This window comes from Peromyscus leucopus, chromosome 1 (genome assembly GCF_004664715.2).
Source record: "Peromyscus leucopus breed LL Stock chromosome 1, UCI_PerLeu_2.1, whole genome shotgun sequence".
Lineage (NCBI taxonomy): Eukaryota > Metazoa > Chordata > Mammalia > Rodentia > Cricetidae > Peromyscus > Peromyscus leucopus.
Genome location: NC_051063.1, coordinates 83,783,992 through 83,811,978, shown reverse-complemented (window position 1 = coordinate 83,811,978; position 27,987 = coordinate 83,783,992). Strand labels below are relative to the sequence as shown.

General features: G+C 50.9%; 1 protein-coding gene across 5 annotated transcripts; it reads left to right on the top strand.

Moving 5' to 3' along the window:
- Polr3e (RNA polymerase III subunit E) lies at window positions 1-27,984 on the top strand. 5 transcript variants are annotated; one of them, XM_028867840.2, is made up of 21 exons: window positions 1-122; window positions 4,928-4,999; window positions 6,404-6,454; window positions 9,560-9,637; window positions 10,419-10,534; window positions 10,903-10,985; window positions 13,976-14,083; window positions 14,376-14,425; window positions 15,169-15,288; window positions 16,193-16,278; window positions 16,567-16,611; window positions 16,692-16,783; window positions 17,591-17,711; window positions 20,145-20,226; window positions 21,523-21,582; window positions 21,662-21,819; window positions 22,292-22,353; window positions 22,858-23,381; window positions 25,159-25,236; window positions 26,335-26,460; window positions 27,196-27,984. In XM_028867840.2, the coding sequence occupies exons 2-21, from the start codon at window positions 4,964-4,966 to the stop codon at window positions 27,250-27,252; spliced, it is 2,133 nt and encodes a 710-aa protein (XP_028723673.1). In that variant the 5' UTR covers window positions 1-122; window positions 4,928-4,963; the 3' UTR covers window positions 27,253-27,984. The 5 variants fall into 5 exon arrangements, with proteins under 5 accessions (XP_028723673.1, XP_028723674.1, XP_037066899.1 ...); XM_028867841.2 differs by having other exon boundaries at window positions 16-122; window positions 14,379-14,425; XM_037211004.1 differs by having other exon boundaries at window positions 16-122; window positions 14,364-14,425.
- The last annotated feature ends 3 nt before the right edge of the window (window positions 27,985-27,987 follow it).

The following is a 27,987-nucleotide window of genomic DNA, read 5'->3' as shown; positions in this document are numbered from 1 at the left end:
TCCGCCAGAGTTTCTCCAGCAGCAACATGGCCGCTGCCTAATAGAAGACCCGGCCGCCAGCGTCTCTGCAGCCGCGGGTCCCTGGGCCGTTGCCGCCGCCCGCGCGCGGCCCCGGCGGAGAGGTGAGTGCCGACTCGGCTGCCTCGGGATTCCGGCCGCAGCCGTCGCCCTCGCACGGGGTCTGGGCCGCTCTGCCGAGTAGGCCGGAGAGGCCCGCGCCGCTGCGTGCCGAGGGGCCGCGGCCTCCCGGGACCCGGGCGGGGCGTACGGGCAACCGCCCCGCTCCCCCCACCCCCTCGGGCCCGGGTCGCTCCGCTCGACTGGACGTCGGGGAGGCGACGACCGTGGGGCTCGCGCTGACTCAGGCCTCGGCCGCGCTGCCCCGCCCGGGCCTGGCTCCGGAGCCGCACCTGCGAGGGCACTGGTGCCCGGTGGCGTGGCGGCTCTCGGAGGTATGGGAAGGCACCCTGAGCCCCGGCGACATGGAGAAAGCTATGGGACGCCTGCAGGGGCGGGGGTCCGTGCCCTCGCTGAATCGGGTCAACTCTTCCTGGTCCTGCCGGGCTCGGGTCGCCTCATTCATTGATCTGCGCGGACCCTGGGACCCTTCAGTCACCGCGATGCATGTACCAGGTCGTCCTGGAATTGAGCCTTTAGAATTGCTGGGTTTCGGAGCGAAAAGAAGGATAAGATCTTATCTTTATCTGTGAAATGGGGATAATATGATTCCTGTTACAAGGTTTAAAGAGAGTCAGATAGGTGACACTCCTGCTTCTTTCATTTGTGGTTGTCTTCGTTCCATCTTATATTGGAAGAAAACGTGTTGCCACGTAGCAACAGTCTTTCCTATAGGTTCCACTTTTCCCTTTGAAGCTGGTGCTTTTTTTTTTTAATCACCGGATTAGGGATGAAAATAGGAAAGGACCCAAGGTTATGCAATCCATGCCTTTAATCAGCTGGTACATTGCAGAGGTGGGATTTGAACCTGCAAGGTTTCGCACGGGAGTCCAACCTCTTACCCACTATACCATACTGCCTTTTATCAAAGATGTGTGCAGCATAGTGGTTAAGAATAAAATCAAGGCTCTTTGACATCAGCTAGACAGATTTTTAAATTATACAGTTCCCTGGGGCTGTGCCCTTGGGCAAATCCTTTCTAAGTTGGGCACTATAAATTGATTTGCACAGCTAATGAGAAGATTAAATATTTTTTGGTACTAAATAGGGTTTAGGAAAAGAACTATGATTTTTTTTTTTTTCTTGGTTTTTCGAGACAGGGTTTCTCTGTGTAGCTTTGGTGCCTTTCCTGGAACTTGCTTTGGAGATCAGGCTGGCCTCGAACTCACAGAGATCCTCCTGCCTCTTCCTCCCGAGTGCTGGGATTAAAGGCGTGTGCCACCACCGCCTGGCCCTGAATTTTTAATTTTAAAAGTAATGACCCCATAACAACGATGAAGTATAATTATTATGTCCGCTTTATGGCTGAGGAGTTTGAAACCCAGAGAAGCCTTCGTGGAGTTTAAAGTATAGTGCAGAGGACAGCCAACACCTTAGCAGCAGATGGAGAAGTTCCATGTTAGGACCGTTCAGGAAATAAGGAATTGTGTTGATGTTGGAAGGGGTTGGAAGCAGCCGTTCAAGTTGGGTTTTCAGGAAACCTGTCTAGTCCTGGAGGGAGTGGCCGTGGTTATATCTAAGGAAAGTGAGCATCCTGGCTATGACCTGGGATTCTTGTGCAGAGGTCCTCAGGGTGCCTGGGGCTTGGCCTGTTGGAGGCTCAGCGGTAAATCACTAGGCGCTGAGGAGCTGGTTATGTGGAGACAGGGCAAGGTCACGTAAGGCTTAGAGGCCCGTGGAAGGGAGTTTGGGTTTTGTTTTTTGAGGCATTGAAAGGTTGGGAGAGGACAGCAATGTGAGCAGTTATCACAGAGACTGACCGTCTCTGGAGGATTGGAGATAGGGAAGAGTGGCCTTAGGGAAGCCTTCTTGTTTGTTTTGTGTCTGTTAATTTTTTTCAGATGAGGCCTTGCTATATTAATAGCCCAGGATGGCCTCAAACTTACCTTTCTCCCTCAGCCTCCTTAGTGCTGGTGTTACGGGCATGGGCTACCACAGCTGGCTCAGGAGGCTTGTTGGATTGTTGACTATGAAGGATTTATTAGTGAGTGATGTAAAATGGCTTGGGGGGTCTTGCCCCCAGCATTTTTGATTTGCCTAGGCAAAGATGGACTACATACATACATCACTGGCGTGTAACAATCATGTTGCACAATTTCAGCTGTGGCACTTTATATATCTTCTGCATCATTGATGGGAAAAGATTATTGTTGGTCATAGGCTGAACCTTTGAAAGCTTTGCATTGGATCCTGTTGGCTGGGAGGCTAACGAGGTGATGATGACCTTTGCAGGTAACCCAGTCAGGTGTGGTGTCCAGAGGGAGGAGCCTCTGTCATCCAGCAGAAAGGGCACCTGATCCTGCCTGATGCCAGGGCTGTGCAGAATCTCAACCATGAAAGAATAACTAGGACTTGAGACTACCTTAGGCCACAGCCTCTGTTGCCATGTGCTGTGTTTCCTTATTTCCCCTGAAGTTCTGTTTCAGTTGGCCACCAAGTACAGCTGCCTGAGGGCAGGTACTTGTTTGACACATATCCGTGACACTTGGCAGCTAGTGCAGATGCACAATGGCAGCTACATGGAACTTTGCTTAGATGGTTCAGACCTTCTGCCCACCCCCAACCCCATGTCCTGATCTGTTGTGATGGCCCATTTCCTAGCAGCTATCTCTTTCCCCATCCCAGCTCCTCCTTTGCTCAGAATCCTTCTGGAGCTCCCTGCTCCACAGGATCCTTGCACTCCACATTTTCCGGTGCTAAGAGGCTAAACCATACCTGCTGAGTTCTAGGGAGCAGGGGTACAGCAAGGCACAAAGTAGACTGTCTGTGTGTAGCTTACAGCCTGTTGGCAGAAGGACAGATACAGCATAAACTGTCCCATGGTGATAATGTGCTATGGAGGCCAGAGAAAGGAAAGGAGTTGGGGGGCGGGGTGGCGTTTGCAGCTTTGAAAAGTAGGGACAGACTCCACTTTAGAAATGAGGTGACATTTGAACAAAACCCTGAAAGGCCACAGGGAGGAGCCTAGAGTTTGGCTCTCAGATGGCTTGGAAGGGACAGGACGATCAGAGGTGGTGGGGAATGGGACCTAAGGTAAAGGGTTGAGGTCTGTTGAGGTTCACTGGAAGGGTGAAGACTCTCTGAAGAAGATGGGGGACACTCAGAGTGACACCATCTGAGAGTTAAACAGTGATTGTTGGGGCAGGAAGGACCCAGGAAATCAGCCAGGAGGCTGAACTGTCTAGATTGAGGTGTGGCCCAGAAGGTCAGGTTCTGGTCTCCTTTGAAGGCAGACCCAACAGGAGTAGCTAGTGGGAAGGGAGATGCCAAGGATGGAGCAAGTGTTGGTGCCCAGGCACTCCAAGTGTGGGCCGTGTCTGCAACAAGTGAGTTTGCGTGGGCATTGGATGGCCCTGAACCCTTGCTTATGGACCTTATGATTGTTTAAACTTTTTTTTTTTTTTGAAACAGAGTCTCACTCTTTCAGGGACTCACAGAGATCCTCCTGCCTCTGCATCCCAAATGCCCAGCTCAGTCTTTTTTTTTTTTTTTTTTTTTAAGATTTATTTATGTATTATGTATATAGTGAGTGTTCTAGTCTGCAGGCCAGAAGAGGGCATCAGATCCTATTATAGATGGTTGTGAGCCACCATGTGGTTGCTGGGAATTGAACTCAGGACCTTTGGAAGAACAGCCAGTGTTCTTAACCTCTGAGCCATCTCTCCAGCCCCAGTCTTTGGTTTTTTGAGACAGGATATCTTATAGCCCAGACATGCCACCAACTCTATATAGCTGAGGTTGACCTTGAAGTAAAGATTCTCCTGCCTCCACCTCCCAAGTGCTGGGATCACAGTCATTCACTGGCACACCTAGTATCTTTTTAAGTCTTAAATCATTCAGATGTGAGGTGGATAAAGTTGGGGTGCTCTTACCCAGGAGGGAGGACAGGAACAGCTGGAGTGTGGGTGCTCAGCTCTTCTCTTAGCCAGGAGCACCTCTGCCCTCGGTGCAGACGAGCTGGGAGCCTGGGGGTCCCTTCCCGTCTCCTTGGCCCCGACTCCCTCGCCTCTGTGTTGCCAGGCTTCTGTTCCTTCCATCTTTTAAGCATACGCACGTGCCCCTCAACTGGAGGGTCCTACCCTCCACTGAACTCCCCTATTCAGAACTGTCACCCAGATCCCAAGGCCTGGGTTTGAAGTCCAGTGTTGTCTTGATGTGGTGTGACTTGGGGTAAGCCCCTGAAACCTGTCTCTGAATTCCGTCTCTTTTTTGTAAGATGGGGACAGTCACACCATTCAGAGCCTTATTGCCTCGTAAACCCGAGGGAAAAATGTTCAAAGAGGGTCATTTTGATACCAAAGCACAGAAAATCTTCTCACTGGGCTTAGGATGAGAGTCTGTCTGAAGAGACCCCTGGAAAGTCTGAGGATCATGTGTCAGCTGGCCTTCATGTCATAGGACCCGCCAGACTCCAGTGTTTCAGCTATGGCTGTGGACTACCAGCTTCCTCAGGCCTGGCTGGGAGTTCTTTTTGAGTGGGCAAGAAGCCTGTAAAACTGCTCAGTTTTCCCCAGAGAGACAGTTGCCATGTGTTGGCTTGGGTCTGCCTGCTTGCAGCACCCTTTGCTGGCTCGGGTCTGCCTGCTTGCTGACTTTGCCTCCCTCCTCCTTGCTGCCTCCACCACAGCGCAGAAAGGAGGTTATGTCTTGGTCTTGGGCTCCCCTTTCCTGAACCTGTGGAGGAATAGGTGCCTTAGAAAGGTTGATTGAACGGCTTGCTGATTGCCCAGGTCTCTTGCTGTCTTTGCAGATCGAGTTGAGGACTGTGTGGGAGGCTCTCCCTAGTATGGCCAATGAAGAAGATGACCCAGTCATACAGGAGGTAACTGCTGCTCTCAACTCTATTGGACCACAGGCCATGGGGTCTGTCTTTCTGCGGGACCAAGACCCTTCTCCATGTCTATAGGCCAGTCTAGGGACCCTAGACCTTGCTCTTGCCTCTGTTGTCTCCTAGATTCCTGTGTGGCTGGCTTTTCCTTCAGGGCCATGACTCGCCCGATTTTGAGACCTCACTCAATGTGCCTAGATTTCAGCTTGTTAGCTGTCTGTCTGTCCGTCCCACTCTGCAAAGCCAGCTGCAGGGCTTGACACTGACCAGATGCGAGTGACTGAAAGAGCTTGGTGGCTCCCACGTGTGGGCTTACCAGATTGTCGTTCAGCAGTTCTTCACCCCATTCACTGTGTACCGCGGCCGATGACATAATAGCAACCGGGCTGTGTCCTTGTCTCCAGGCAGCCTCTGGCCTATGGAGGAGGCAGGCAAGGAGTCTCAGAAGCTAAGCTGTGGGACTTCAGGTTTCCAGACTCCTTCAGAAAGACAGAGTTGTTCGTTATTATACTTGCCCCTCAGAATCCTTCTAGCCCAAGCCCTAGATTTTTGGGAAGCAAATGGCAAAACATGACTGTTTTTGCCCTGACCTCTTTAGGTGTATCTGGAACCCACCCTGAGTCTGAAGGGCACGGGCCAGGAGCCCATCCCTAGACAGGCAGGCTGGTTCCTCTTTTGTGGGATACTAAGTTTTTTTAGATTTGAGTTATTTAAATGCTCTTACGCTCTAGCTATACCAAAGAAACCAAGTTACCATAGAGGGAATTGGAGATAGCACAGAGGGGGCCCCTCTGCAGTCAGGCAGCCCTGGGCAGCTTCTGCTCAAGTGGTTACTCCACTGAGTCCCTAATGGGTCTGTTGTCATATGAAGGACATTCCAGGTAGAGGAAAGTGTGTGTGCAAAGGCCCATGGGCAGGAGTGAACACAGTTTGTGTGCAGGACCTGGGAGTCAGGAGTGTGGGGTACTCAGCATCAGGCAGGTCACACAGGCCTTGCAGACCTTTTTAAAACAGGGTGACCCACAGGTGCCCGAGTGGCAAGGTAGGGAAAGCAGAGAGAAGAAACACAAGTAGGTAGAGGGGCCCTGCCCTCACCTCCCGGAAAGCACTTTCCCTGCCTTTGAAGGCATCCCTATCTCCATGCCCAGGCATGTGTACTCTTTCCAGGTCAGAGTGACCTTAGGTAGGGGCCAAGCAGGCTCTTGTCTTAGGTCCCTAATAGCTGTTGAGAGGGAGTTCTGGATGTGCCTGGCTTTGAGGCCTGGCCTGCTTACCTCTGGTTTTAGTATGAGCTGAGCTTTTTTTGCCTTCCCTAAGCTGCCCCTGTGAGCCATTGATCCTTTCTGTGTCTGGGCCTGGTTTAAGTGTCCTGGCTAAGTCTTCTCCCTTTGTTCCCAGATCGACGTATATTTGGCCAAAAGTCTGGCAGAGAAGCTGTATCTGTTTCAGGTAATGATGGGACTTGCAGGTAAAGGGGAAAGCCAATGTTGAGGGAGTGGTGGAGTTGGGCAGAGGCATAGTAGAGCTTACCTATTAAGATGGGCAAGCAGGACAACATACAGGATGCAGAGTGAGCAGCTGGGGTGCTGGACCAGACCAGCCAGTTCTAGCACCGTCAAGACTCAGCTTCCCGCCCCTGTGCCTCAGTATCCTGCTAGCCTCACTGCCTGCCTTGTTGAGATTCTGTGAGGGTTGAGTAAGCCACATCGAGCTGTTCAGGACACCGCCTAGGGAAGAGTTAGTGCTGACAGGGGCCACCGCTGCTGGGCGGAGCCCAAGGACACTTCCAGAGCATCCTCGTGGCCATGTGCAAGCCTTGGGCCTGTTCCCTGTGTGCCCCGTTGTTAGCCTTTCGCTGTCCTTCCCTGCTGTGGCTAGCATGATGGAGCACCTACTGTGTTCCAGCACTGCTTTCCTAAGTTAACTCATCCCATAATAATGTTGTGATGGTAGTTGCTATGCTTTTACATTAGCTTTACTGGAATATGGTTCATACACCATACTTCCCACATTTAAGGGAACCATGCTCAAGACTTTAACCTGTTTGGGGACTGTGCAGCCAGCACCACCACCTCCTTTAGTACATTTTGTCCCTCTGAGAGATCTCCTGTGTTTAGTCAGTCCTCAGCACAGACTCTGCTCTCACTTTGAGCCCTGGGCAACCCTTACCTTTGTTTCTGTGGGTTTGCCTGTTTGGGAGTTCTCATGTAGAAGAAATAGCATGTGGGTTTAGTGCCAGCCTTTTTATGTAGAGCCCGTTCATGTTTTAGCCTGGATCAGTGTTTCATTTTTATGGCTAAAGAATATCTGTGGGGTCAGAGAGGTGGCTCAGTCAGCAAAGTATTTGCTGTGCAAATATATGAAGACCTGAGTTTGGTCCCCAGAACCTGCCTCAAAGGCTGGGTGTGATGGGGTGTGGTTGTATGTGGTTGTGTGTGGTTGTAATCCCAGTACTGGGGAGGTAGAGACAGGTGGGTAACCTGGGGGTCACTGGCCAGCCAGCCTAACCTACTAAGTGAGTGTCTTAGTTTGAGTTTCTATTGCTGTGAGGAGTCACCATGACCACAGCAACTATTATAAAGGAAAACATTCAGTTGGGGTGGCTCACTTACAGTTCAGAGGTTCAGTCTGTCATCATGGTGGGGAGCATGGCGGCGTGCAAGCAGACGTGGTGCTGGAGCGGAGAGTGCTGCATCATGCAGGCAACAGGAAGTCAACTGACTGTCACACTGAGGGAAGCTTGAGCAAAAGAGACCTCAAAGCCCGCCCCCACAGTGACACACTTCCTCCAACAATACCACACCTCCTAACAGTGCCACTCCCTTTGGGGGCCATTTTCCTTCAAACCACCACAGTGAGCTCCAAGCCAATGAGAGACGCTATTTCAAAGAAAACCAAAGTGGGTGGCTCGTGAGGGATGATACCCGAGGTTTGTCCTCCGGCCTCCACATGCACATGCGGCCAAACACACGCAGCTATCCATTGCAGATGCAGTACGTTTTGTTCGTCCATTCATCAGTTGATGGGCATTTGGGTTGTCTACACTTTGGCTGCTGTACTGAATAATGCTCTTTAGACATCTGTGTTTGTGTTTTTGTGTGAACCTGTGTTTTCACCTCTTGGATGTGCATCTAGGAATAGAATGGCTGGATCATACTGCATTTAACTTTTCAAAACGTTGGGCCTGTTGGACTGTTTCACACCATCTTACATTCTCCGTAGAAGAGGGCTATTAGAAGAAGCACTTGGATTCTGTGTTGCACAAAGAGAAGAGTTGGGGGCTCCTGAGCGCTCCAGGGCCTGGGGCAAGTGGCAGGGGCGGCAGCAGCGTCCCATGCCAGTGCAGAGAAGAGGCTGTCCATCCCCCAGGGCCACCTGCATCCTTGACTGACTGCGAGTCTCTGACAGTGGGTCCATGTGTGTCCACTGTGCTGGGCTCTGCTGCTGCTGCTGCTCTGTCTGCGCTGTTCACCCCCTTGGCAGCTTTGGGAGGGAGAACATGGCAGTCCGTGCAGAGTCAGCACTGCAGCCCAGACCTGCAGCCCAGACCTGCAGCTCACTACCGGGGCTCTCAGCCTGGAGTAGGCGAGATGAGAGCTCTGGGTCTCACCACAGGCACATCAGTGGCTTTGTGAGCTGTCGCAGGAGGGCAGATCTCACCCAGTGCTGGCTCTTCCAAGGGCTCGACCTAGAGCACTGTGCTCCAGGCTGTTCCTCCCTCCAGAGCTTAGCCCTGCTTCAGCTGGAAGCAGGAATAGCATTCGTGTTACTACGGAGCAGTTTTTAGGAAGTGACTACTTACTTCCTGGGCTGACTGGAGCTGACCTGAAGTGGTCCCAGAAGTTGAGCTTCAGCCCAGGCTGCTGCATCTCCTCAAGGGCACTGCTGCTGTATACTAGGCATTGGTGGCTTGAGCTAGGATTTGGGGGACAATGGGATTCATCAGCAGTTTTCATGGGAGAGGAGAGAGGGAAAGTATTTCTGTGGGGGACTCTGGAAAGGCGCTGTGTGTTCAGAGCCAGGACTAGGATTTTAGAAGAGGCCTAGAGTACAAGCCATTTACATAAATGTAACACACATGAGAGGGACCCAGTTCCCTGACCCCTCTCCAGGGGATGTATGTGGAAAGTACCGACACATTGCTGAGGAGAGAGAATGGAGTCACAAATTTCTGTGTCCGATGTCCAGATGAGCCTCCAGCATTCTTAGGCAGCCCTGTTTTCCCTTTTGGCCTTCAGTGCGGGGGCGGGGGGGGGGGCTCTAAATTCCCACAGCTCTGCTCCAGAGCTTCAGGGTCTAGGGACTCAGCCATGCCCCTTGAAAGACAAAGTGGTCTAGCAGCGGGAGGCTCAAGAGACCCCGTGTGAGTGAGAGTGCAGATGAAAGCTGTAGGTACCTCCTGGTAGAGCAGATAGGGCCTGGGTGCGCTGGTCTCTGGTTGCGGGGGAGTACTTTGAATGGGAATGGCTACTGATGAGTCTGTCACTGGAACCCTTGGCGCCTGCTCCGTTTGTGTTAGGCAGGGTGGACTGATGGGTGCCTTTCTGTCTCTAGTACCCCGTGCGTCCAGCTTCGATGACCTACGATGACATTCCACATCTCTCAGCCAAGATCAAGCCCAAGCAGCAGAAGGTGGGGCTACCCTCCAAAAAGGAAGTAGGGTGCAGAGGGTAAACAGGGGTTGGGGAGGCAAGAAGACAGATACTTTGGGACTGGGAGCCCTGAGAAGGAACAGTGGAGGGATTAGGATAACAGCAGTGTGGGGGTCTTGAAAGCTGAGGGAGGAGAGCCTTTGCAGAAAGGAGAGGCAGCCCTGGCAGAATCAGGCTCAGGGTTGGTTGAAAGGTAGGCTGGGGAAGCCTGGGTGCTGAGGTGTGGGCATGGATGAGCTTAAAGCAGGCTGAATAGAGGAAGATCCTGTACCTGTACAGGATGGGGTCAGGGGACAAGGAGAAGCTGAGACAACAATCTGTCTCGATCTCTGTAGTCACAGGGAGATGACGTCTTAGTTTCAGAATTTCTCATTCTGCCGGCCGGTGGTGGCGCTCAGCTTTAATCCCAGCACTCGGGAGGCAGAGGCAGGCAGATTTCTGTGAGTTCAAGGTCAGCCTGGTCTACAGAGAGAGTTCCAAGACTACACAGAGAAACCCTGTCTGAAAGAATAAAAAAAAAACAAAAAAACAAAAAAACAAACCTCATTCTGAATAGGGGACAAACATGACTGCCTGTACTCCTAAAACATTGTGATGTTTCTGTTGGAAATTTCATTGGTGACCTCAGTATGGACTTAAACCCAGGGGCCAAGTGGGAGGGACACTGATCAGTCTTGCTTCTGGCTAGGGACCTGGCTGGGAGTGTTCCTAGGAGTTGTGCCCTTGCACCTTCTGAGTGGGGTGGTACTTTGTACCTCCAGGTAGAGCTTGAGATGGCCATCGACACTCTGAATCCCAACTACTGCCGCAGCAAAGGGGAGCAGATTGCATTGAACGTGGATGGTGCCTGTGCTGATGAGACTAGCACGTATTCCTCGTGAGTTCCTGCCCTAGGGTTCCACTGCAGCTAGAGGGTAAAGAGGAGTCTCTAGAGGCCTCAGAGGCACCGAGCCCTTTCTGCTCTTTCCCTGGGATCCCCATCATGTCAGGTCTCTACCTTTAATCATGAGTGTTGTAGACCTTCCCTCCCAAGTTGGCCTGTCCCGCCAGGTGCTTCAGGCTGCAAGTGAAACTGGCCTCTGGAGCCCTTGTCCATCCTTCATCTCCTCGTGTGCAGACAAAGCTATGAGTTGTCTCGTCCCTTAGCCCCAGCTAGTGTACCTCAGAGGATGTTGGGATGGAATGGGGTTGGCTAGCTTCTCTGGAGCGTCCTAGCCCTTCACACTAGTTCTCCTGTGCTCCCAGGAAGCTGATGGACAAGCAGACCTTCTGCTCCTCCCAGACCACCAGCAACACAGCCCGTTATGCAGCTGCACTCTACAGGCAAGGTACCTGGGTCTGGCTATACCCTGGGGAGAGCACAAGGTGGGCTGGGCCTGGGGACCTCACCCAGCCTAGTTCTCTTTAGCCTTATGTGTGGTCTTGGCCTCTACTGAACACCAAACCATGCAGGATCAAGGCAGTGTGGAAATGTCAAACTATGCAGTCATAGCACTGCAAAGGGAACTTTGCTGAGCACTCCCAGCTTGATAGGATTGGACCTGGGAACATATAGACAACATAGCATAGTACTGGGGACAGGTGGCAAAATTTTGTCCTTTTAAGTACAGGGTACTTAGAACCCAGCAATCCTATTCATAGGCAGCATCTACTGAGGACGAATGAAAATATATCCACATATGGACACAGATGTCCATAGGGCCTTTATTCATGAGAGCTAAAGAATGGAAACAACCCAAAGCCCATTAAGTGATGCTTGCATGAACAAAATGTGGCATATCTATGCGACAACCATATCTGGTTGTGTGAAGGAGTGATCCCTAATATGTGTGCTTCTGCAAGGGTGAACCTTATAAAATCATGGAAGAAACCAGGCTCAAAAGACTACAAATGGGGCTGGAGAGATGGCTCAGCGGTTAAGAGCACTGGCTGCTCTTCAGGGAACCAGGTTCAATTCCCAGCACCCACATGGGAGCTCACAATGTCTGTAACTCCAGTTCCAGAGGACCTGACACCCTCATGCAGACGATAACACCCAGGCAGAACACCAGTGCACATAAAATATTTAAAAAGAAAAAAAACTACAAATGGCCAGGCATGGTGCACACCTTTAATCCTAGTGCCTGGGAGGCAGATGAAGGTGGATCTCTGAATTCTAGGCTAGCCTGGTCTACATAGTAAGTTCCAGGATAATCAGGGCTATGTAAAGAGACCTTATCTCAATCAATCAATCAATCAACCAAATCAATAAAAAGACTTCATGCTTACATGTTTTAGTTTTCTTTCCTGTTGCTGTGATAAAACACCCTGACAAAAGCAACTTAGAGGAGAAAAGGTTTATTTGACTCACAATTCCAAGTCACAGACGGTCATTGTGGGGAGATCAAAGCAGCCAGAAGCAATGACTACATCCACAGTCAACATGAGAGCAGTGAATGAAAGCACACATGCTAGTGCTCAGCTTGCTTTCTCCACTCCAGTCCAAGATCCCCGCCCACTGGAGTAGTCCCACCCAGTGGGTGGGTCTTCCCGTAGTCAGGAGAAAGCCCCACAGATGTGCTGCTGACTAACTTAATCTAGACGGCCCTCACTGAGACTTTTAGGTGTTTCTGGACTGTCAGGTTGACAGAGCTAGCCATCACACCACATGACCCACTTTATGGACTGCAGAACAAACGTAACTGTAGAGGCACAGAGTGATCGGTGGTTCCCGGGGCAGAGCGGGGCGATGCGGGAGGGACAGGTTTGTTTTGGAGTGATGAAAATGTGCTAATGTTGGGAGTGGCGTAGTTGCCACAGTTCTGAGACTGTTAACCTAGGTCAGGTTGTGTGCTTCCAATGGGCGAATGTAGGGTGTGTCCGCCCATTAGCACATCTGTCAATGCTCACTTCATTCAGCATTTGGAGTTTGCAGAGCAGCAAGTGACATGGATCTGAGTACAGAGGAAACGTTCAAAAGTCAAGTTCCAGGTGGCATACACCTTTAATCCGAGTCCTCAGGAGATAGAGGCAGGCGGAACTTTGTAAGTTCGAGGCCAGTTTGGTCTACGGAGTGAATTCAGGACAGCTTAAGGCTATTACATAGAGAAACCCTGTCTTGAAAAACCAAAAAACAATGTCTTTTCCTTAGCTAGGTGGTGGTGGCACACACCTTTAGGGTGGCAGAGGCAGGTAGATCTCTGAGTTTGAGACCAGTGTGGTCTACAGAGCAAGTTCTAGAACAGCCAGGGCTACACATGAAACCTGTTTCAAAAAACCAGAAAAACAAAACCAAAAACACAAGTAATGGCCCATAGCTACTGTGTCCTGTCCTCAAGGCAGTATCTCTTTGAAGCTACATTTCTTTAAAAAAAATTTTTTTTTTAGATTTATATGTGCGAATTTTATTTATTTATTTATTTATTTATTTATTTATTTACTTTTGGTTTTTCGAGACAGGGTTTCTCTGTGTAGCTTTGCTCCTTTCCTGGAACTCAGTTTGGAGACCAGGCTGGCATGGAACTCACGGAGATCTGCCTGCCTCTGCCTCCCGAGTGCTGGGACAAAGGTGTATGCCACCACTGCCCAGCGTGTGAATGTTTTGTCTTCATGTGTATATGTGCATCGTGTGCATGCCTCGTGCCTGAGGAGGGCAGAAGAGGGCATTGGATCCCCTGGAATTGGGGTTGCAGATGGTTGTCTGCTGCCATGTGGGTGCTGGGAATCAGAACTGGGTCCTCTTTGAGAGCACCAGGTGCTCTTAACCACTGAGCCGTCTCTCCAGCCCTGGAAGCTCTGATTGTGACAGCCAGAGACAGATCATAGTTAGAGACCAGACTGTCCTCTGACGACTCCAGTTGGGCTTCTGGCAACAGCAGTGTGTGTGTGTGTGGGGGGTGCGAGTTGTTCGTGTGGCTAGAGGAGCAGCAGGAGTGTGGAGAGGAGACCGGACATGAGTGCTGGGGAGGGTAGGAGGTGAGTCTCCAGGAGGTGTCTGAGCAGAGTTAGGCTCTGGGGAGGTAGGAGGTGAGTCTCTAGGAGGTGTCTGAGCAGAGTTAGGCTCTGGCTCTGGGGAGGGTAGGAGGTAAGTCTCCAGGAGGTGTCTGAGCAGAGTTAGGCTCTGGCTCCGGCTCTGGGCTGGGCTTGCTGTGTCTGGCAGGATCAGATAAGAGCTGGAAGTAGCTCCTGGCCTGGTATTCCTGAAGAGGCTAGATTGGGACTGGGGGGCGGATATTAGTGGTTTGGCAGTGGGTGTAGGCCTTGGGGGACTTGGTGATTCCTTTGTAAGCTGGGTATGTCAGCTCATAGGGGCCGGTTCAAGCCCTTCTTCCTTTGCCAGGTGAACTCCACCTGACACCTCTGCATGGCATCCTACAGCTTCGGCCCAGCTTCTCCTACCTGGATAAGGCAGATGCCAAACACCGAGAGAGGGAGGCAGCCAATGAGGGTGAGTCTGCTGACTCTGTAGTCTGGGTGGGTCAACTTGGGCATAAAAAAAATGGCCAGATTGTGGGGTGATTACTGGCATCCCAGGCTTCTACCTACTAAATGCCCCTAACTCGACATTTGGGACAACTAAAACATGTCCACACAGGTTGTTAGACATTGCCTGAGGGTTAAACTGCCCTACTTAAGACCACTGCCCCAAAGCCACAGCCCCTGACCTTGGCCTTCCGGGGGAGGGTGGTGTGGGGAATGAACAGTCCTAGCAGAGGCTGTACTCACAGCTTGCTTTGCAGCAGGGGATTCTTCTCAGGACGAAGCAGAAGAGGACGTTAAGCAGATCACGGTGAGCTCTGGCCTGGGCAGGGGGGAGCAGCATAGATGACCAAAGACAGGAAGAGCTGCAGGGTCTGAGCAGAAAGGACTCCCAGCCTTGAGAGTAACAGCTCCAGAGTATCGTTGAGCCCCACAGGCTCACGAAGTCCCATGTTAATTACCTGTGTGATTCTGCCTTTTTGATGGGTACAGAAGAGTGGTTAGCATGCTAATCTTGGTTTTGAAGGATTTAGAAGAGTATTGGCTTTTCACTCATGGTTATGAGGTTCCTCCTATTTATGCATTACTTATGTATATGTAGTTTACAATGAGCGTTGAAAGACAAATGCTGCACAATGATGCTGCAGCTGGCCTGGAAGTGGCTATAGAGTTTACACATTTTGGTGGACTGTCCTCTCCTGAAGTGATGTGGCAGATGCTTAAGCCTCAGAGGCTTGTTCTGTTCTCAGCAGCTTGTTGGGTGGCCTTTAAAACCTCTTGGAACACCCTCATCTGAAAAGGTATGCTGTGGTACCCTGTGGCCCAGCTGGAATTCCAGCCTTGGCCAGGGTCGGTAGAAGCATGACAGACTACTCTCCGATTGCATTGGCAGCTCACAGACTGAATTTCAAAAGTGAAGAGAGAGATGGAATGCAAGTGCTACAAAGTGTGTGTGTGTGTGTGTGTGTGTGTGTGTGTGTGTGTGTGTGTGTGGTCTGGCAAGAGCTGTGGGGGCCACAGACCTGAGGGTGTTAACCTTTCCCCTCTCCACAGGTGCGGTTCTCACGGCCAGAGTCAGAACAGGCCCGCCAGCGCCGTGTGCAATCCTATGAGTTCCTGCAGAAGAAGCATGCAGAGGAACCTTGGGTCCACCTGCACTACTATGGCGTGAGGGTGAGCCAGGGCAGGACCTGGGGGAAGAGCCCTGGTGCCTGGAGGCTGCTTGTCTCACTCACCTTCAGCTTCACACCTTTAGTTTCAGGGTGTAGGGACCACTTGGCCAGACCATAGACAGCATGGCGGTCCTGTGAGCACTTTGCATTTTGTTCACATCCCACTTAGCAGGTGTCATAGAGTGGGAAGCAGAGATCCACTGTTACAATTTAGGGGTTTTAGCCCCCTAAGCTGTGCATGACATGGGGCTGGTGTTCGGTTGCTTTTGCACACACCATCGTGAATGCTGATTGCAGACTAGATACTGGAGAGTCTGCTGTCACATACTCTCAGGTTATTGCCTACCTATCCAGAACAGTTTAATATATTCAGTTTCTAAGGCTTTAAAACCTACCACCTGATGCTGCTTGGGTAAAGGAGGCAACTGGACATGAGCTCCCAGGTGCCTGGACTAGAACTCCCTGATCTTTGGGGGAAGGACCAACTGAAACCTTCCAGGAAGAGATTAGTATGGGGCGAGCCTTAGATTCAGGGTCAGACTTACAGATACACTACAGCTTTTTCCTGTGTGGCCTTGGGGAAATTGCTTTCCTTTTCTGAATCTCGGTTTTCTTGTCTGTGAAACAAGAATAGTAAGAGCCTTGTAGAGTTAGTTACTGTGAGTGAGCATTAGTACAGAGCCTGGCACATGGCAGGTGCTTGGTGATGCTAGCTTGCTTCTCGTCCTTGCTGGTGTTCCTGCACTATAGAAGGAGCTAGGGCTGGGCTCCTAAAGCCGGGGGGTAGGGGTGGTGGTGGTGTAGTTGAGACTACACTGCAGAGGCTTTGTGGGTGCTGTGTCTGGCCTTGGAGCAGGGCAATGAGTGCTGGAGTTGCGGATGATCTGTCCTGCCTTTCCCCACAGGATAGCCGCTCAGAGCATGAGCGCCAGTACCTGCTGTGCCAGGGATCCAGCGGGGTGGAGAACACAGAGCTTGTCAAGTCACCCAGGTGGGACTGGCTGGTCTGGCTAGAGGCTCCGCTACCTCTTGCCTGTATGGGCAGGGTGAAGGAGGGACATTGCCCTGGAGAGGTCCCAGGAGGGTGGCCTGGGATAGTTGACCCTCATGTTCTGTAGGGCTGTTGTCTAGGAGCTGGGGACTATTGGGGATGGGGAGGATGGACCTCTGCTTACACCTACCTCCCCAAGTTTCAAACCTGGTTGTGGTCTGTGCTCACATTCAGGGGTGAGACAGAGTCCACAGACCCTCTGACACCCCCCACCCCCACCCCTTACAGCGAATACCTCATGATGCTCATGCCACCCAGCCCGGAGGAGGAGAAGTGAGTAAGGGCTGTCCCCCACAGTATTTCCCACTATCTCCCATTGGTCTCCTCTAACTATTCACCCCTGTTTCTAACAGAGACAAGCCAGTGGCTCCCAGCAATGTCCTGTCCATGGCCCAGCTGCGTACTTTGCCCCTGGCTGACCAGATTAAAGTCCTGATGAAGAACGGTGAGTGCCATAGTCAGCAGCCCCTGCTTCTCTTGAGTCTCTCCAGCTTGGCAGCTCCATTCTTTTATATTTTTTTGGTTTTTTGAGACAGGGTTCCTCTGTGAAACAGTCCTGGCTGTCCTGGAACTCACTCTTTAGACCAGGCTGGCCTTGAACTCACAGAGATCGACCTGGCTCTGCCTCCTGAGTGCTGGGATTAAAGGCTGCGCCACCACGCCCGGCGTAGCTCCATTCTTGTCTGTGCAGATCAGATAGTGCCCCACTCTGTCAGGTCACCCAGGTGGGACTGGCCCTTCAGGGGAACTCTTGCTTCCTGCCACAGGAGCCTGAGCAGGTTGGCCTGAGCCTTTGGGGGCTGAGTCCCAAGCTCTGGGCTCTGAGAAGCCATTGTAAAGCCTTAGGCCTGGATGGGGGCGAGAGAGCTCCATGCTGTCCCGTGCCCTGCCGTTTCCGCCCGTCCTGTGGGCCTCCCTGAGGCATCACAGGTGGTCTGGGTTTAAATCCTGGCTTTACCTTTTCCAACGAGCTGAATGTGGGGGAGTTTTCAACTCTTTTTGGGCCTAGTAGTGATAGAATCTTCTCCGCACTCCTTGGTTTCCATGTCGATCTCACGCTTGTTCTGTGAGAGAGACAGGCCTGGCGTACAGTCCTCCACCAGCTCTGATTACTGCTGGTGCTCTCCTTACTCCCCACATTCCTGGGAGTTAGGGGGCTGGGGGCTTGATGCTCTACAAACACTTGGTGGGAAGATAGAAGGGCCAGGCCTCTCTGCACTTGACCAGTGACTTGTGCCTTTGTCCACCTCAGTGAAAGTCATGCCTTTTGCCAATCTCATGAGCCTCCTGGGCCCCTCCGTGGACTCTGTGGCTGTTCTGCGTGGAATCCAGAAGGTGGCGATGTTAGTTCAAGGGAACTGGGTGGTAAAAAGGTAAGCTGCTTGCTTGCAGTCTGAATTTAATTGTTACTGATGTTTTTCTGCCTAGTTGCATTTTATGTTTTCCAGGACTCTGTTTCTATTTTTTTCATCCTAATTTGGAGGTTAGTCTCTTGACTATTGGTTCCCTACAGTTTGGGCATGTATCTGATGGCACAGCTACACATTAATTGTCCTTTCCTCTCTTCCAAGACAGTTCAAAATCTTAGACTATTGTAGTTATTCACCTCCCATGTGTGTATTTTAATTCTGTCTGTATTTTCGGGCCCACAAGACTTTTTCTAGTGTTCTTAGGCTTACTCACATGTCTGCCTTGGATGGTATTTTCATTCCTGTGTACATCTGGGCTCTCATCTGGGATAACTTGAGTCTGCCTAAAGAGTGCTATAGTGTTTAATGCAGATCTGCAAGTAATAGCTTTCCTCAGTTTTTATTTTGGTGATTATTCTCCCTTCATGCATTGCTATGATTCTCTGTGTATGTGGTATGCATACATGTATGTGTTTATGTGTGGGCATAGGCCCAATGTTGATGTCAGGTGTCTTTCTCGATTGCTCTCCACTTTATTTATTGGGAGGCAGGACCTCTTGCTGAACCTGGAGTTCCCTCCTTGTTGGTTTAGCTAGCCAGCATGCCATGAGGATCTGTCTGCTCCCAAGTGCTGGGATTATAGGTGACTGCCCTTAATTATGTGTGTGTGTGTGGGGGGGGTAGTTGTAGGTGAGCGCAGGTGCCCTGGGAGTTGCCTGTCAGCCTAAGTCTTGTTCTTCGATGGTAATCTGTGTTTCCCTCTGGTTGCTTTGAAGCATTTCTCTTTGTTTTGGCTTTCCACTGTTGCATTAAGAAGTGTCTAAGTGTGGCTTCCTTTGTACATGGCCTGGGGGTTCATAGGTCATGACTTTGTGGCTCAGTGCTCTCAGTGGTTTTTTTTCTCCTGAGTCTTCCATCAGACCATCAGTTCTAAGGGAGTAGAGATAGTCTGTTCTCTTATCCCCTAAGTTCCTAGCTCTCGGTGCGATGCCTGGAACATGCCAAGCCAACTCTAATTCGTACTTTAATTAGAATAAAACGGTGTTATAGTAAATACATTAGCAAAGCCCACCCTTTGAACAGTGTAATATGAAGTGAATCATGTGAAATGTAAATAGCTCTAAAATTCAAAATATTTTCTTTGCCTTAATCTCATCACTTGGTTGTCAATCTGATGGTAAAGTTTATTCCTCTTACTGCCACATGGTGGTGCTCTTCGCTGGGAAATAGACAGACCTTGCTGTTGGGTTACCCAGTTTTCTTTATGGAAGAGTTTTATCATAGCACATTGCTTGTTAAATGTGAGGGTGAGTACTATTTGTATTTTGACTGTGAACAAGTAGAAGCCAGGAAAGGCTATCAAATCACACTCACACACACACACACACACACACACACACACACACACACACACACACACACCCTCAAGACACTGACCAAGAGAGCTGGTTTTGAATGTGAGCTCTAAATCAGCCTGGCTTCTGCCTGCGCTGCTGTGTCCTTGGGAAGCCTAGCTGTTCTAGGATGGCCTGTCTTATTAGCTTGGGCTCCTTTAAAGCTTTCTCTCAGGTGTTGAGGCCTCTGTATAGGGTTATGATCCTTCCAGCCAGATCTCTTTGTGTCTGTGTGAGAGTAAAAAAAACTCACTTTGATTCAGACATGTCTTATTTGTGTGTTCTGAGTACTACACCATTCAGTGTCTCTCTCTATCCTCAAAGCACAGGGGTCCACAACATGTGCCTGAGTAGGTTCAGTTCACAGTGGGTCCTTTCTCTGTGTGGCAGCCAAGAACACTTTGCCAGGTCTATGCCCATGGAGCTTAACCTTGGAGCATGAGTTACTCAGGACCGGCAGGTATGAGGGGAGGGCCTCCCGCAGGGGAGCCATAAAAGCTGGCCTGGGGCTGTGGCTAGAGGTAGGGTGGGGAGTCAGGTGTGGGACTGCCTTGTGTGCTGAGGCCCTGGGTACAGTCAGTCTCTATTCTCTCACGCTCCAGGGTAGTCAGGTATCTTTTGACAGCTAACACATAGCCCTTTAGGCAGACGGGATGCCTTGCAGCTTGCTTCAGCACCAGTTTCTCTTAAAGACACAACATTTAACCTGTGGGATCTGGGTCTTCTCAAGAGTCTGGGCTCTGGGAGGTCCCAAGCTTGTGTCTTTGAGCCCCTAACTCTTCCTTGGGGTTGGGCCAGTGTGTGATCCGGTGAGTTGGGAAGAGTTGCTCTTTCCCACATGTCTTCCTGGGCCCAGGAGGAGGGCTGCAGACTCCAGCCTGTTGCCTGAGAAAGGATGTGACCTGGACTGGCTTGGACTGTGAGCGCTGGGCTTCCAAAGTTGGCTGTGGTGGTGATCGGACTACAGATGGGACTGACCAGCTGTCTCTGCTTGATTTGTCAGTGACATCCTATATCCCAAGGATTCTTCCAGCCCTCACAGTGGTATGCCCGCTGAGGTGCTCTGCAGAGGCCGAGACTTTGTTGTGAGTATCTAGGCTCTGGCCACAGGGCTGGGAGTGGAGGGATGGACTCCAGAGCAGATGGTGAGCTCTGGCAGGGAGGTCATTGTGAGCAAAGCCACTATGTGGGGCTCCACATGGTGATCGATTCTCCTCTGGGCATTCTGGGCTGATAATACACTGCTGTCATTCCAGAGGGCTCTGCTTACCATGGGTGGTGTGTTACAAAGCTCACGTAGGTTGCAGACTTAAGTGGGGGATTTTGCAATCAGGTTTTCAGTTGCCATGAGTGATTTGACAGTCTGGCAGCATTGGGTCCATAGCCCTGCCCAGCACCTACTTTGGATGGGCCCAGTAGTTCCCTTCTACCATAGTCTGGCACTTCTTCCTTACTGCATGTCTGAAGTTTGTGACTTCAGAGCTAGCTCATTCCTCCTTCCTCTCTGCCCTCTGTATACCCAGAGCTTAAGTCCCTCCCAAGGTCTCAAGCTCATGTCTCTGGAGTGTGCACTGCCCCCTAAGCCTTGGCATTTACACTTTGAATTGCTGAATGTGGCTGCTTAGGTCTGTCCACGATGGCCCTTCTGCTCATGCACAAACCTGTCATGAAAGGAACCAGCCCTTAGACTGTTTGAAGACAGCTGTGTTTGCTCTTCTGATTAGACATTAGCTTTTGGCGGAAGTTAGTGTTGAGGGGCCTCAGCAGTAGGTTTGAACTGAGACATCGGATTGCTGCTCCCACCTGGCCCTGTTCATTCATGCACAGGTGCCCTTTGCCTTTGATGGGCACATACCATGTGTTGGAGCCTGCTGGGTCTGTGTAAGCTGTGCTACTGTAGATGACAACCAGCCATCCTTTCCTCTGGCTTTCAGTCATTGACTCTCACCTCTCCTGAGTACTCCTGTGAAGTAGTTCAGGACATGGCAGCTGAGTAGGCAATGAGAGGGTTGTAGGGAGCCTGAGCCTCTGGGAAGCCATGCCAGCTATCAGCAGCTGCCACAGTGGAATGTTGCCATGTATGGCGCAGCACCTTGTTGCCGAATCGCCATGACACTCTTAAGAGGCCGACCCTGGGGATGCAATAGTGAACCAGATGAGCAAGGCTCTGTCCACTGAACACTTGGTTTGGAATGGAATGGCGTGGCCCAGCCATCCTGAAGGAGAGAACACATCTGTAAGGTGGCTTAGGTAAAGAGGCTGTAGCCCCAGGCGCACACTAAGAAGGGTAGATCAGGAGCCCCATTCTGGCCTGGCGCCCAGGCTCAGGCCCCTTACAGGCCTGTTGCTGCCTCCTCAAACACGATGCTTTTCTTCCTCAGATGTGGAAGTTCACACAGAGCCGCTGGGTGGTCAGGAAGGAGGTGGCAGCAGTGACCAGAGTAAGTGGGGTTCTTGACGACCCAGGGCTTGTCACAGGGGGCGGGGCTGGCGGCGCCTCACACTCCTCCCCCACCCCAGCTCTGCGCTGAGGATGTGAAGGACTTTCTGGAGCACATGGCTGTAGTGAGGATCAACAAAGGCTGGGAGTTCTTACTGCCTTATGACCTGGAGTTCATCAAGAAGCATCCAGATGTGGTCCAGCGGCAGCACATGCTGTGGTCGGGCATCCAGGCCAAGTAAGGGCTTGTTGGGTAGTGTGAAAGGTGTACCAGGTGGCCCTGGCCCTGCCTCCTGGGAACAGCACAGTTGGGCTGGATCTGGGCAGTAAGAGACACTGGGGCAGGGCTCTGCGAACTTCTTGACTGCTTTCCACAAAAATGGATATCGTTAAATGACCCCAAGTCCCCCCAGCACAGAGCTGATGGCAGCCATACCCCTGCTTGTCAGCGCTGCTGTGTTGAGGGGCTAGAAAGGAGAAAGGCACGTAGTCCAGAAGAAAGGATGGTCACTCTCCTCACACTGGCTCTGGGCTCTGGCTAGGGGCATGTGTGCAACCAGAGGGCTTGGAGGAGAAAAGGCCTGGCTAAACCCGTCCGTGTGCATGGTGTTTCGGTGACTCAGTTTCCTGGGCTTGGGAGCTTGTTCCTGTGGTGAGGCAGGCAGGATAACATAGAGGTTAGAGTTTACAGGCTTTGTTCTCTTTTTCAGATTAGAAAAAGTCTATAATCTCGTAAAAGAAACCATGCCAAAGAAGCCGGATGGACAATCAGGTGTGTGGTTTCAGGCTGGGTAGGCTCCCAGCTTGGTCCCTGGCCCAAGAGGGCTCCTTTTCGGGGGTCAGGCCCAGAGAAGGGCCGTGTGATTCTCATTGACATTTCTGTGCTGTTCTCCCTTCTACCTCCACAACCTCCTCCCCGCCCCCCACTACCAAGTTAGCCTAATGCCTGTCCAGAGGACAGCCTCATCAGCCCCCACCCCCGCCTGGGGAGCACTGTGTCTTTGAGAGCAGAGTGGATTCTGAGACCTTTTGGCTCAGCAGGTTGTGTGACAGGAGCTGCCGGCAGGTACTCAGCAGGGCTCCAATTCTGGTGTGCCCAGCTTGATCTCTTCCCTCAGTATTAGGTAGCCAGGCTCCACCTCAGCAAGGAGAAGCAGAAGACAGCCTTGGTGCCCTGCTTCGGGGGCTGTCTTCCTGTTCCCTGCTTGGCCTCCGTTTCCATGCTTTGTCTGCCTGGGACCTGTGCCCTCCTGAGCCATCCTGCCTCTCCACACAGGGCCTGCTGGGCTGGTCTCTGGGGAACAGCGGGTCCAGACAGCCAAAACCAAGGTCCAGCAGAACCATGCCTTCCTGGAGCGTGAGCTGCAGCGACGGAAGGAACAGATGTGGGCAGCTACAGTCCTGCCCAGCGTGCAGATCAAGGAGGAACCCCTGAGCGAGGAGGAAGTAGATGGGGAAGAACTGGAGGCTGAGGAGGAGGAACCCATGGACACTGCACCCAGCAGCTGCCTCAGCACCAAGTTGGCCAATGGGCTGCCTGCCGGGCGGGCAGTGGGTGGGGACAGCCTAAATGGGCACCCAATACCAGGCTGTGCCAGCAGCCCCGTGGCCCGGGAACTGAAGGCTTTCGTAGAAGCCACCTTTCAGAGACAGTTTGTGCTCACGCTGAGCGAACTCAAGCGCCTCTTCAACCTGCACCTGGCAGGCCTGCCCCCGGGCCACACACTCTTCAGCGGCATCTCAGACCGCATGCTACAGGATACGGTGCTGGCCGCTGGCTGCAAGCAGATACTGGTGCCTGTAAGTAAACCCCGGGCCTGCCAGGACAGGCAGACAGTCATTCAGAACCCTTCAGGAGAGCAGCTGGGCAGTCTGCACATACCTTCTCAGAGCTCAAGAAGCATAGACACCCGTGTGCCTTGTCAACAGCCCCAGCTGGCTGCATGTGGCTAGGGTGTATGCTATGCGTCTCGGATGGCTGTGTGAGCCCTCGGGGCTCCCCGTCCTCATCTGAAGTGGGTGTGTTGTTTTTCTACCATAGGAAAGAAAGGTATCTAAGAGCCCTAACCAGTATACCAAGGCCTCAGTAAACCAAAGTCCTCTACCTGGTTGATACTTGGTCCCAAGGCTGTGAGTGGTATGGCTGGAATTTGAACCTTAGTATAGAGGCTCTATCTGTTCTGCTTTCGCAGGGATGAGCTGAGCACTTCCCCACAGCCTGGGCCTTGGTGACTTCCCTGGCTTTGGACCAGTTGACCGTATACGCTCTGGCCTCTGCACGTTCTGGCACTAGGCATGGTGGTGGTGGAATGATCCACTTCTGCCTCAGTCCTTTCCTGCCCGTGGAGTAGGCTCCAGAGTGGGGGCAGGAGACAATTGCCGTTCTCTGGAAAGGAGTGCCTGCTATGGCCTGAGAGAGGCTGTCAGGGCTCTTTCCTAGGCTCTGCCCAGCCTGGGAAGCAGTTGGGGTGGGGATGGGGAGGAGAGCTGTGCTAGCTTTTAAAAGGGAGTATGCCAGGTGCAGCGCCAAGCTCATAAGCACCTGTGGCTTAGGATGTTTAGTCCAAGGCCCTTGCCTCTGTGTGTAAGGAGCAGGACAAGAGGCCCTGTGGTCTCTGCTGGCAGACCCTCCTTTCTGAGGTCTGCTTTAGAAGGTGCTGGGATTGGGTCCCTGGCTACCTAGCAAGTGGGGCCAGTTTTCTGCAGGCCTACTTGTGTACGGGTGGTAGTGAGGTTACCTAGGCCATCTGCATGGACAGAGGGTGAGGGATCCGCTGTGGATGTGGTGCTCTTCCCTGCCCACCCTAGAAGCTGCTCTGGCCATGCTCCTTCCTCTTGGAAGTGCTGGCACCTAGAGGACACCCCAAGCCCTGTCTGGAGCTCTTTGACCCAGGGACCATATTCATAGCATGTCCAAGACAAAAAGGCCTTGAATCAGTCTGCCTTCTGTGTTTCTTACAGCGGAGATGAGGCTTAGGGAAAGCGAGTAGACTTACAGACTCAAGTTTAACTTGTGGTTTGCTACTGTGAGCTGAGCAGCTGTAGACAGCAAGTGAAGAGCTCTGAACTTGCTTTTCTTCTTGGCAAATGGGCAGGGCAACAGCTCAGTGCTGCTTGCTTTCCTTCCCATGGTCAGGTGAGATCACATCAAGTCCTGTGTCAGGTGTAGGGTAGACTGGAGCCCACGATGCTGGCCTCTTCCCTCACCTCCTTTCTTGTGGTGACCCCTGAAGCTAGTGGCATGAAAGGCTTGGGAGTCTGTCAAGATCTGGCTTGAGCCACGCTTTTTATGCTGCCCTTGTGGTAAAGAGCTGACCGGAAGCCCTAAGGAGTGATAGAGAAGGGAGCCTTAGAACATAAGCCCAGGTGGATACCTCAGAGCAGCATTCCACTAATGCCATCCCAGACACCTGTTGTTACAGGCATCTCAAGAGTCCTCTCTCTCACCAGAGCCACTGAGTGGGAGGAACTAGTTTTGGAGCACACTTCCTAGGATTGGGCTGCAGGCTTGGTGGGGTGAAGTGAGCCGGGCAGTGGGTTTACAAGGCAGAAAATGACCAAGTCACGCTTGGGCCAGTTTCCCCCACAGACTGCTGCTTCTCCGGACGAGCAGAAGGTATTTGCCCTCTGGGAGTCTGGAGACATGAGTGACCAGGTGAGTGCCTCTTTTGTTTTTATCATCTTTCTTTCTCAAGAGAGGGAGTCCTGGAAGGTTGAGGCCTTTAGTAATTGGCCACTGGTGTATACTTGAACACCTCAAGTTCTCCAACCACTCTACACTTGCCAAGACAGGCAGGGTGGACTAGTGGTTTGAACCTGAACTTGGGGGTCTGCTGCATCAGAACAGAATGACCTTTTGGCCTCACTGTGTGATTTCTGTAGAGTTTTCATGGGGATAGACCTGCCAGGCAGGCCTGCAAACCATGTCCAGAGTCGGTTCGCAGTGGCCCCTGACAGCAGGAATCAAAAGGCTTTCTTATTAGCTCTCTCGGACCTGGACTTTGGCTTATTTTGTTCAGCAAGCCTCTGGCAGAGAGGGCACCAGGTCTCCTGTGTTTGTGTTGTGCAGGTCTGGGAGCTGAGGTCCGGATGCTTTTAAATCACGGACTTGCCTGGACTCCAAAGTTGTTCTTTTGTTTGTTTGTTTAAGCAGAAGTGCCAGTCAGCTGAGACAGTGCATTCTGAATTCTTTATTTCACTCAACAGTAGGGTTCTTAGAGAATCCTGTAGGCTGATACATTTCTTTACCTTTCCCTGTCCTTACAGAAAAGTGAGGTATTAAATATACTGGATGCTATCTTTTCCCATTTTTTGAGACAAGTTTTTCCCTCTAGCCCAGACTGGCCTTGAACTCATATTGATCAACCTTCCTCAGCAGGGATTGTAGGTGTGAGTCCCCATACCTGGCAGTATTTTTTTCATTTAAAACTATACTTCGGAGAAGATCTCATCTATCCTTCATGCTATTTCTCTTTAAGAATATAATGCATTTTCTAGTTTCCTGGATTCAGTGTTAGGCTTATTTGTCAAACCTTTGAACCAATTTGGACACCTTCCCCCACCCACTTTAAGCTGGCTCCTCTGCCTGCTTCATTCCTGCATGTCCAGACTGCTCATCCGAGTTCCTTTAGAGCAGTCTGGAGCAGTGACGAAGGTGCCAGGCTGGCTAGACACTGCAGGGTGGGGATGGGGCCTTCGTTTGGGTCTGTTTGGGGCTAGTTCTCATACTAACACATTGTTTTTCCTATTAAAGCACCGACAGGTTTTGCTTGAAATATTTTCCAAAAATTACCGAGTACGCCGGAACATGATCCAGTCTCGGCTGACTCAGGAATGTGGAGAAGAGCTAAGCAAGCAGGAGGTGGATAAAGTGCTAAAGGTATGTCCCTTATGCACATGACTCCACCCAGAGCATCTAGGTTTGGGCACTGACCTGCCTTTTTAAGGATGCTCATGTGTGTGGAAAGAACTTGTGTCTGGTACCTTATTCTTGCTCCATGCATAGTAAATCAGGACAGCTCTTTCCCCAGCCCTGCCAGTCTGATGGCCACTATCTGGTAATGATATCGGTATATTGGCAAGAGGGAACCTTTTCACACAGTAGAGTTTGGGGTGGGGTGGTTGTATTGAGGTGGGTGTCATCTTCATCCAGGGAAAGACAGGTTTAAACTAAAATCCTGCCTCTGGTGAGTCTTGTACCACTTGTGCAACTTCCAGTACAATCCATTTTGTTTTTAATTTAAAAAGGAGTACTGTTGTAATGGGAAAATATTTGGAATGCTTTTCTGAACTGTGGGACATTTGTAGGATTGAGCACAGAAAGCCACCAACACTTTCCCTATTAGTTATGTAGGTGATATGCCTTATTAAGTCAACTTGAAAAGTATTTGTTTTCTGTCTATAAAACACATCTGTTTTATAATATCTCTTAAAATATCCCCGAGGAATGGTGTCTCAGAACCCTCTAGGGACCAAGCAGCCACCACAGCAGCATACTCAGGCAGTTTTTGATGTACTATTTGTATTTTGTCCATTCATTGTAAACCAACCAAATTGTGTTAATAGCTATCTTTCCTGCTAAAATCTGCCCTTAACCTGTTTTCTTAATTTTTAGGACTGTTGTGTAAGCTATGGTGGCATGTGGTACCTTAAGGGGACAGTACAATCTTGACAATAGTAGCAAACCACTAACTCAACGAATCCAAGCCCAGGGAAGGATGGCAGAGCCGGTAGTCTCGACTTGCCTCAAGACAGCAAGAGGATCTGCCCACCTCGTGGCCTGCAGCACTGCCTGGCCCAGAGGACAGAGGGGCTCGTACTCGGCCAGTGGCAGGGTCAGCGTAAGTGAGATCGCTCCCAGCAGAGACGACCGGGCCTTCTTTGCAGTGCAGTTTGAAATTCCTGATGTATTTTGCTTATTTGGTTTCATTCTCATAATAAAGAGAGTGTACACTGACATGGGCAGGATTATGAAAATCATGGTTTAATATTTTCCTTTTTAAAATGAATGCCAACAAAGTTAAAGTTATGTTTACATGATGAAGAGAACCTTAAGGTTTTTAATATTTAAAATGCCTAGAAGCCAATAATTAGTCTTAGAGTCTCTCTCTGCTAAGACTTCTGCCAATTTTACTAAACCAAATTGAGTTATTTTACTGTTGGGTTTCTGAGGCCACTTTACCTTTTACAACAACCTACTTTCTGTAGTGGTCTCAACTGTTTACACGAACCATAGCAAAACATTAGATCAACTCCATCTTCTCCTAATGTTCACATAAAGGTGCAAACTGAACAGGTAAGTGTGCAACAGTGTGGAAGCGAGGTTATCACCATTTGATGATTTGATGTAAAAAAAAATTCTATTTTGTGTATTTTTAAAATAAATGCTAACATTAAACTGGCATCA